The 10,490-nt window shown below is 34.0% G+C and overlaps 1 protein-coding gene across 1 annotated transcript; it reads left to right on the top strand.

Annotated features, from left to right (window-relative positions):
• The first annotated feature begins 213 nt into the window (after positions 1-213).
• LOC113754293 (lignin-forming anionic peroxidase-like) lies at positions 214-3,163 on the top strand. Its single transcript, XM_027298673.1, has 4 exons — positions 214-432; positions 1,212-1,403; positions 2,033-2,198; positions 2,775-3,163. The coding sequence occupies exons 1-4, from the start codon at positions 214-216 to the stop codon at positions 3,161-3,163; spliced, it is 966 nt and encodes a 321-aa protein (XP_027154474.1).
• The last annotated feature ends 7,327 nt before the right edge of the window (positions 3,164-10,490 follow it).

The following is a 10,490-nucleotide window of genomic DNA, read 5'->3' as shown; positions in this document are numbered from 1 at the left end:
GGAACAAGTCAGCTTCTTACATGTTACGCTGTGATGTATCAATGCGTTACATTTCCACACTACACAGAGCCATAATGCAACTATATAAATTGTGTGAGTCTCTAAGCTCTATGAATCATCCATACTTGGAAAAGAAAAAAAGAAAAACACTTTTTCCTCTTCTCTTAAAAATTTTGCAAGGTGTAATTTTCTTCAAGATTCTTGAAAATGGTGATGGCTGTGAACAAATTTTTTGGTGCAATTTCTGCACTATCTCTACTGCTTCTTCTTTCGAGCTTTGGTTGTAAAGCACAACTTTCACCTACATTTTATGATTATACTTGCCCTAATGCTCTCACTACAATCCGTTCCACTGTCCGGTCAGCGATATCGTGTGAACGGAGGATGGCCGCGTCGTTGATTCGCCTCCATTTCCATGATTGCTTCGTGCAGGTTAGTCCATAACTAAACATATTTGATAGTTTACGGTTATTTCTCAAAAAATGATTTAAGTTACACAACATTTTCATGTAGTACAGTTTACACATACATCAACTTAACTTGCTTGGTGAGTTTAGGTTTGGGTTTGTTAGTGCAAGCAATACATTTCATGCACTAAAAATAAATTTCATCCTTTATCTAATCTTGTAAGTCCATTTCAACTTGTACGCTTCATAATGCTGCCTAGCTACTCATAGGGCACTGTTGGAATTCAGATCCGCCCAGGCACTTTAAAGTTCTCTTTCCTTTGGGTCGAATTTTTTAGGACGGATCCGAATGCCAGCATTTCTTATTCACACATGATGAGGACGACATGATGGGCACGCTTGAATAATGATAAATACAATAATTTTTGTTTTCTCACCTCTCAAAATTTGAAACAAGTCTATTTTGTTGTTACTGATTTGCACCCAAAACCTTCTAAAGCTTGTATACTCCACTATTCAACTTGTACTGTTTTCGGTGGCCGCCAATGTTTACATGGGCATGGGTACGTCTTTAATTGTTCAGAAAGGTGGAAGCCCTCTTACACATGGTGCATACTGCACAATAAGTATTGTATACTTGACCAGGTCTAAGGCAGAATAAAAGCATTATGAAGAATCTAAAAACAAAATTGGTCTACTCAAATTCAAATTATATTAAAGGATAACTAGATCTAATCCTTATAGTTAATCATTGCTAGCTCTGGTTGTGTGTGCTTAATCAAATTTGGTTCTGCTCTTTTACAGGGTTGTGATGGATCAGTTTTGCTTGATGAGACCCCTACAATTCAAAGTGAGAAGACATCAAAGGCGAATAACGATTCTGCGAGAGGTTTCAATGTTATAGAGGATGCTAAGACCGCAGTGGAGAAAATATGCCCGGGAGTTGTTTCTTGTGCAGATATTCTTGCAGTTGCTGCAAGAGATTCATCCGCTGCTGTAAGTAAAAATTTAAGTATTTAACCATTTGTGAAGTCTTAGAACACAAAAGGAAACCAAAATAACATGCATAAGAGTGGATTATTCACTTTAATCTTTAGCAGTATATGGAGATTTCTGTGCATTATTAAAAATTATTTATTCTCAAAGATTTTACATGGAGAAGCACAAATAAAGGCAGGAAAATTCGTGACAGTGAAACTAAAGCTATAATGGTTTTGCTATAAAAGCTAATGAGCGGTTGTTCTCCATCGTTTACAGATTCTGCGAAAAATTAACTAATCCGAAATGGTAAAATCTACTTTTTGGTAGAATGCAAATTGTAACCTTTTCCCTCTTAAAAAATCTAAAATTTAGGCAAAAAAAAAAAAAAAAAGCAACTGAGAACATGTAAAAAAAAGCTGGATTTTAAAAATCAGAATGTAAGATCATGTAAAATAATTAAACCAGAAGACCCTTCAGTTTTTCTCCAACTTAAAAAACATAATTTATGGGAAATTTGACAATAGAAAGCAGAACAAGATAAATGAGATGAGATTATTGGATAATTACACTGTGAAAAAAATAAACATTAGATTGTGGTTCATCATTTCCTTCACCCTTAATACTTACGATTGACAAAATATCAGGTGGGTGGTCCTTCGTGGACTGTAAAGCTTGGAAGAAGAGATTCTACCACTGCCAGTCGTTCCCTAGCAGACAGTGATCTTCCTGCTCCCTTTCACCAGCTTAATACACTTATTTCCCTATTTTCAAACAAGGGTTTTACTCCGAGGGAAATGGTTGCCCTATCAGGTAATAACTGTGTTTCTTTTCATTTTCACTTTTGGAACCATATGCAAAATCCGATTTTTATTTTGAGGGCGTGCACAAAATCAAATTTGCAAAAATTGGTAGAATATTCTTTTAGAATATTTTCCAGATGCTCATTCCGAACCACTTCTATCATTTGTACATGCAAAATAAAAACTTAGCAACCAAACGGCGTATGATTTTATTTTTCCAAAAGATTACAGGATTTATAAACTAAATTTTTAGTTTTATTGATTGCTCCTTTATGTTTGTTAGGTTAAAAGACCAAAAACCCTTTATCGTTTAACCATTTTGATATGAAAATTTTTAAAATGTTAGATATCAAGGGTATTTTAGTCTTTTCACACAAGTTAAAAAACCATAAGAAAGATGATATATGAAACCAAAAGTAGAGTGTATATATATATATATATATTACAGCTCTTTGGAAATTGCATTCCATAATTTTTTAGGATACAAAAGTAAATAATAGTTTACATTTTCCATTTTTCTATATGCATATTGAATATATATAGTTTTGATCCTGATAGCGATTATGGACTCGAAATTGAAATGCAGGGGCCCATACGGTAGGCCAGGCACAATGCTTTACATTCCAGCAAAGGATATATAGCAACGGAGCAGATATTGATGCAGGCTTTGCCAGCACCCGCCGTCGCCGGTGCCCACCAACCGGCAGAAATAGCAATTTGGCACCACTTGATTTGGTGACACCAAATCAATTCGACAACAACTACTACAAGAATCTCGTGCAGAAGAAAGGCCTTCTTATATCAGACCAAACCCTCTTCAATGGATCGTCAACTGATACTTTTGTTACAGAATATAGCCAAAATCCTCAAACTTTCTCTTCGGATTTTAGTGCAGCAATGATTAAAATGGGTGATTTAAGCCCCCTTACAGGTCAAGATGGGATCATTAGACGTGTTTGCAGTGCTATAAACTAGAGAGTCAACATCATTTTGGTTATGATTGATCCGATTCAGTTTTGTTTTCAGTATCACAAAATTTGTTGAGTCTCTATATGGTATAATTGTATATGAAGTCTGATTAACGTTTCTTTTGTACTCATGAGTTTTGTTTTTTTATTCTTTCATGTTGTAAGTGTTCAAAATTTTGAATAAAAGCAAAAATGCAATTATTTTAGTGATTTTTTCTTTTTTCATTTGCTTTACTCTAGTAATTATTCGAAGTCAATGTAACCAAAGAGGGGAAACAAGAAAAAAAAAACTTGTGACAACTTTGGAATTGCCACTCAGCTATTCTTTATGAGGTCTAGCAAAGAAAAATAAAAACACTTGCGCTTGTATTGGAGGCACACACTAATCTGTATGGATTCAGCTGTTCATTTTAAGTCTTTCATGACAATAAATAATGTTAAAACACAGTTTCATTTTCCTTTGCCCTTCCACCCCTTCTCACGTCCTATTCACTCTTAATTGTTGGTCAAAATTCGAATTCTGAATTCGACAGCAAAGAGAACTCTAAAAATCTTTTCTTGACCACTGGGCCAACACAAGTGGTTAAAGTACGTACAGTAATCTACCCCCTAAAATGTCAAATTCTCCCACTTTGCTACCCTACTCTATTTATTTGTAACATTTAACCTCATTCTGTTTTCGAATTATTTCATTTCTACTTCATATCTGTATACAGTTTGTGTCATCTGATTGAACACAAACTTGGCCTGACAATCAAAATTAGTACTCTCTTGTGCCTTTCCTTTTTTAATTGACGATCTAGCAAAGAAAATTAAAATCACTTGCTTAAGCTTCTGTTGGAGGTCTTTATCAACCTCGATAGTTTTCTAGCAATGTCATAATCTAATGTTCTTTTTTTTTGGAGTCTTTTTTGGCCAAATTTTCGAAAAATAATAGGCAATGGAATAGGTGATCAAATGGTTTTGACTTCAAGGCCAATTGTGGCAATACAAACTTGCTAGTGTTGCCTGTTTGACAAACTAATAGTGAACTAGGCAGGCCAGTTAACTAACAGTTGTGAGCACTAAATTAAGGGTTTGTTTGGCCAGCCTACTTTTGCATTTTTAAAATATAAAGTTTATCCAAACATCTACAAGTTTGAATAAAAATATAAAAAAAATTCATTAAATAGGATATTAATGGTGGATGACAGAGGATGCTAGTGGTGGATTGCAAGTGGTGGGATGGCAAGGAAGGTTTTTCTTTTTTCTTTTTTTTTTGAAATATTATGATGTCTCTAGGTGTTTTGGATAAACACCAAGATTTTCCTAAAAGACTACAATAAATTATAGTAAAATTTTTAAAAAAATGCCAAAAAATACCATCGAAACGGACCCTAAATTTTAGGAGGAGTTAAGTGATTTCAATTATAAGAATAGGAGGACTGATAAGTGACTAATTTACGCTATATTTGAATGATATTTTATATTATTTTTAGTCACTTTGGCAATATTGTAGGAAGAAAATGGATCATTTTGGCTATAATTGGTGTAAAATGCTCTTAAGTGATTAAATGAGATTCATGTCACCTTTTACTTGCATTTTGTCCATAATTTGTATAGGAGTTGGAAATATACTTCATTTGGATGAAACGGAAAGTTGACAGCTTTGACACATCTTCGTATTTCTGCTATAACTTGAGCTACAATGATCGGATTGCGATGATTCTTGAGCCATTTTGAAGATAAGAGATACATATATAAATCTTATGAAGACATCGAAATCCAGTTTGAAGGTTTTCTAGGCCAAAAAGCCAAATTACAGTAGCTAATTTTCTATGGTTGAAGCTGAGACAAGGTAGTGAACAGTCAAGGGTATTTCTGTCATTTGTTGGCCTACACAAATCCAAATCAAGTGATTCTTGATTCATTGGAAAGCTAACTCAAAGGACTACAAGTTTCATGTTTTTGTCAAGAGTTAATTCAGCTTCTATCATCAAGAAAAGTTCAGTTGAAATTGAGGCAGAATTGGAGCAACATTGAAGACTGGACAGAAATTGCTAAGAATGGCAGGGGAGCAATGCGGCCGGATTATGGCCAGATTCTGGTCAGAAAAGGGTGCTCTCCACTTGCACAACTTGTTTCCTTCTCCAATAATTCACAGCTATTGATGGACGTTGACAACCACTTTGCAGCTGTAACAAGGGATGTTTAAAGCCTCATTTCTTGACTAAATCATCTATAAATAGCCATGGACTTTCAAGATTAGAGAGAGCTTGGAGAGTGCAAGAATACTACCAAAAATGTAGTCACATTTTCTTAGTGTTAGGTTAGTATAGCATAGGATAGTTTAGCTAGTTAGTTCATCCTTCTTGTTTATTAGCTAGATGAAGAAGAGGTTGGAGGATGAAGAAGGCAAGGAGATGAACTCATGTGACAAGGGTTACATTCCTTTCCAACTCTTTATCTGTTGTACTTGATTCCAAGTTTAGTTAATATACAAGTTATGGATTTATATATTATTATGTGTTTCTAAAGTTTATGCCTTGGGTTTAGTTGAATTTTCTATGATTGTTAGTATTTATTATTTGGCTATTTGATGCTATTATGTTGAGCAAGTTACTTAGCACTTTAGCTCTTTAAATCATGATTAACTTGGTACCATTAATTATGATTATCTAAAGGTGTTGTTTCGTCAATGAAAATTGAGATTTAACACTAGTTCAAGAAGTGCTAAACCTAGGGAGTACACTCACGAGAGTAGAGGTGCACCTTTGTGGCTTTAGTGATTCATTTCATGTAATTTCATAGAGGTAATTAACTTGTAGCTAATTTCATAACCACAAGAGTAGGTATGGATTAGTTATAAGTATAGTTGATTCACTACAAGAGTAGGTTTCACATGCATAAGGAAATTACGTCATAGCTAGCCAAGATAGTAGTAATCAATGATCCAAAAATAGCATTTGCATGAGTAGTTAGGGATACCATAGCCTAAGGAGCTTTTATTTACTATTATCTTGCATAAGTTTAGCATAGTTTTATTTCCTTTAATTCATTGATCGTCTAAATAATAGAGAAACTTTAGTAGTGCCGGTAATTGTCCAATTTTCCTCGTGGGATCGACCCGATAGTCTTTAGGTGTTTTGGATAAACACCAAGATTTTCCTAAAAGACTACAATAAATTATAGTAAAATTTTAAACAAACATGCCAAAAAATACCATCAAAGCAGACCATAAATTTTAGGAGGAGTTAAGTGATTTCAATTATAAGAATAGGAGGACACATAAAGCATCAAAGAGAAAAATCTGGATCACTGCACCATAGCATGTTGAAGTTAATAGGCAGATAATTTTGTGGGATTGAATATTCACATGGTTCTAATTCTTTTTCAGGCAAGTGACTTGCATGCATAGCAAATTCCAAGGTAAAAACCTTCTAGCATTGTTACATCAAAAGTTTGTCAAGATGTTTACAGTAACCCTAGCAAATTGCCATGTCTGCACTTGTTGGTGTAATGAAGTTATTGGAGTGCCTTGGGCAATGAATGTGTACAAAGATGGTGATTGAATTCATACAATGAATTTTGATATTTTGTTGACATATTTACATTTAGCTAACCTATACCTGAGCCCCATTACAACCCCTAGTAAAGATGCATTGATTTTTGCATTTAAATTCACTATCTGGTGGTGGAGATATGAAATATTTGCAAGTCTAAGGTAATGTCAGTCCATTGTATTGATTTTGTAGTTAATTAATCCCTAAACGCTTTTAAGTGTTGAGTACATATATAATAAAATCCTTGTGAGGGTTGTTAACTCTTATGCCTCTTGATTTTGAAGAAATTCTGAAAGAGATGTGGTACTTGTATTAGTTGAATATACTATGAAGTGCTTGCTATTTTGATTATGATTTTTAGGTTAGTAATGCTTGCGAACAAGCATTGTTTAGGTGTGGGGGAATTTGATAGTATACTAAATTGTTATAAATTTTGTGTCAATTCTCCTTTCATTTTAGTAGATTATTTCATTATTGTGTGGATTCAACTTAAATTTTGTGTTTTGTTGATTTTTTAAGAATTGGAATAAAAGACTTTAAAAAGAGTCGCTGAGAAGATTATTTGATGTTAAACACAGATGCATCTTAAAGAGGTTCCGGAATTTAGAAGTGCAGAAGAGACTAATGTCAGAAAATCGATCGATTATTTTCTGCAACTCTGGAAAAAGAGTCAAAGAGTCCTATTTGTCTTTGGAAAGCTCTATTTTTATTTAAGATAATTAGTTAGGACTGTTATTCTGGCTTTAGCTTTATGAAAGGAATAATTTATTTTTTCCTGGATAATTTCTAGGCTTTTAGGGGATATCTTTTTGAAGGTTGACGAGATTCTACCATGCACCAAACTTTAGTAAAATCTAAATACCCCATTGATACGAATCAAACTATACTATCGAACAAGATTCAAATTCCAATAGGCCCAATTACATGAGCTCGAGAATAAGAAACTATGTGAAGCACTAAAAGTCAAGAAGTTGTCAAAATGGCCACAGAAGGACTTGAGCATGAAGATTGGAAGCTTGTCCACCTTGTTCAAATGAAGGAGGATCACGATTGACCTCTCTCCTAGTTCGAGTATTTGTTTTAGCCATCTAGTTAGTCACTTTGGAGTCTTGTTTAGTCATTTCCTTTCAAGGAATAATTCGGCCAGCTTGCTAAAATGTAGGAGCCGATTCTAAGTTCCTAAATTGTAGGAACCTTGCCATGTTTAGCCTTTTCCGTTTTGGTTTAGGTTTAGTCTTTTCTATTGCACTTTAGGTCTTCTATTTGTATGGCTATAAATAGCCTACCTTGGGTCATGTTTTATTTATTCAATCAATACAATAAAAATGTGAAAGTTTTCTTGGTTTCTCCAAGACTTCTTGAATATCTTAGAATTTCTCTAAGTATTCGTGACTTATCAATCTAGAATCACACTAGATTGTGGCGTCTTCTACCAATATCGAGGTTCGTTAACCACGTGATTAACAGGTTGAGGTCATTCGCTCCAAGCTTGGTATCCTCTTGTCGATCCTGAGTCTAATCTCTCGGGTTTCGTCACAAGATTGGCGACGTTCGTATCACCCATTATGTGCACAGGGTATGCATATAGTAATAAAGATCAATCCATGGTCAAATTTTATATTTATAATTTCCTAAACTACGCCACACATGATTTTCGGCAAATATACGGGTCGTGAGCGAGTATAGGGTAATTAGGATCAAACCCATAGGGAAGACGGGCAACTACCGACATTACTATACTTTCTCTATTATTTAGACTCTTGACAAACTAGAACTAATAAATCTAAACTACTAATGGGAAGAAAACTGCAAATAAAAGCTTTTCGAGTAATGGAATACCTATCTACTCATGCTAGTGCAACTTTCTGACTAATTAGTACTAAAACCTCGGCTAAATCATGGCATAATTTTCTTGTGTACGTGATATCCATTTTCACTGATGTACCAACCATATCTATAGCTAATCCATACTTACTTTTGTGGTTATCAAATCAACTATTAATTCATTTATTTCTATGAAATTACAACAAAACAAGCCACAAAGGTGCACCTCTACTTTCGTTAGTGTATTCCCTAGGTTTAACACTTCTATAAAGCAGTGTCGAATTCCAATTTTCATTACAAATCTAACACATTGAGACTACCACAATTAATGGCTAGTTAATCATGATTTTGAAATCAAAACTGCTAAATAACTTAATCAAGATAATAGCCCAAAATAACCAAGAGATCAACACATAGCAATCATAGATAGTTCAACCAAATACCCTAGGCATAAACTTTAAATCAACAACGACAACATAGTATCCAAACTAGCAGATTCTCTAAATAAAGAGTTAAATACAAGATAAAGAGTTTGGGGAAGAGGATAACCCTTGTCACTAGAGCCTCCTACCGTGCCCCTTCTTCATCCCAATTGATAAGTATATATTTTACGTATTTTAAGTGTATTTTATTAGTTAGTTTTGGTGTATTTTAGTTACTTTTATAGCTAATTAACTAGGTTTCTAGTGAAAATACGTATTTTGTGGTTTAAAGTATAAAAATTGCATTTCTATGGATTTTAATGGTGAAAACTTCATGTTTTTATAGGTTTAAGTATTCAATCATAAAATGGAGTGATTTGAGAAGATATTTGGATGATTGATGATGATTTGAAGTGGTTTAAAGAAGACATGAAGTGCAAAACATTCAAAGGAGGAAATGCAAGTTAAGAAAGCTTTGACACCTTGTGGTATTTCGGCTATATCTTGAGCGACAAGCATTAGATTGAGGTGATTCTTTTACTATTTTGAAGCTAAGAGATAGATCTACATTTGGTGTGTAGACTTTGAAATCTAGTTCAGCCGTTTTCACAGTCAAAAAGTTGAAATACATAAGTGCAACTCTGTTGTCGAACGCTGAAATAGAGTTCTAACCAGTTGATGGTATTTTGGTCATATCTATTTCCACAAAGCTCTAAATAAGATGATTTTGAGGCATTGGAAACCTAACTTAAAGAGCTACAACTTTTATGTTTTGCACAAGAGCAGTTCAGTCTCCATCATTGAGACAATAGCAGTTGAAGTGGTGCCAAATGCACATAAGTGAAAACGTGACTTGATGAATATGTGGTTTGAAGTCGCGTATTCCTCAATTTCGGCTGCAACTTGTGTTTTTTTCACACAAGCTTTTTTGACCTATTTTCCTGCAAGAATATGGGTGGAAACAGCCTAAGACAGCTGCAAAGAAGCTTTACAACTCATTTCTAACTTGTTTGTGGGCTCAAGGCATGATTAAACACTTTATCTCTTGCATGAATTCTCTCTATAAATAGCAGCCTTTGGAGAACATTTTCACAAGTTTGGAAGGCTAAGGAAACTCCACAAAAATATAATCTTCACTAGAATTTCCTTAGTTCATTAGTTAAAGTAGTATAGTATAGTTAGTGTAGTTTTTCCTTCTTGTATTTGTAATTAGATTTGGATAAAGATGGAGGAGTAAAGATGGAGAGTTTGAAGCTCATGTGACAAGAGTGACTTCTCTCCTATCACTTTCTATTTTGTATTTGATTCCATGTTTAGCTATAATACAAGTTTGGATCTTTTTTTTCATGTTTAGTTAAAGTTTATGCCTAGAATATGGCTGAACTTTCTATATCTTGTTAGTGATGTTTACTTGATTATTTGATGATATTGTTTTAAGCAAGTTATTTATTACTTTTGCTTTTCTAATCATGATTCACCAGCCATTAGTTGTGATTATCTAAAGGTGTTAAGTTTGCAATGAGAATTGGAATTTAATACTAGTTCA

The sequence above is a fragment of the Coffea eugenioides genome, chromosome 11 (assembly GCF_003713205.1).
Source record: "Coffea eugenioides isolate CCC68of chromosome 11, Ceug_1.0, whole genome shotgun sequence".
Taxonomy (NCBI): domain Eukaryota; kingdom Viridiplantae; phylum Streptophyta; class Magnoliopsida; order Gentianales; family Rubiaceae; genus Coffea; species Coffea eugenioides.
Note: the sequence above shows the minus strand (reverse complement) of the source record. Positions and strands in the feature narration are given on the sequence as shown.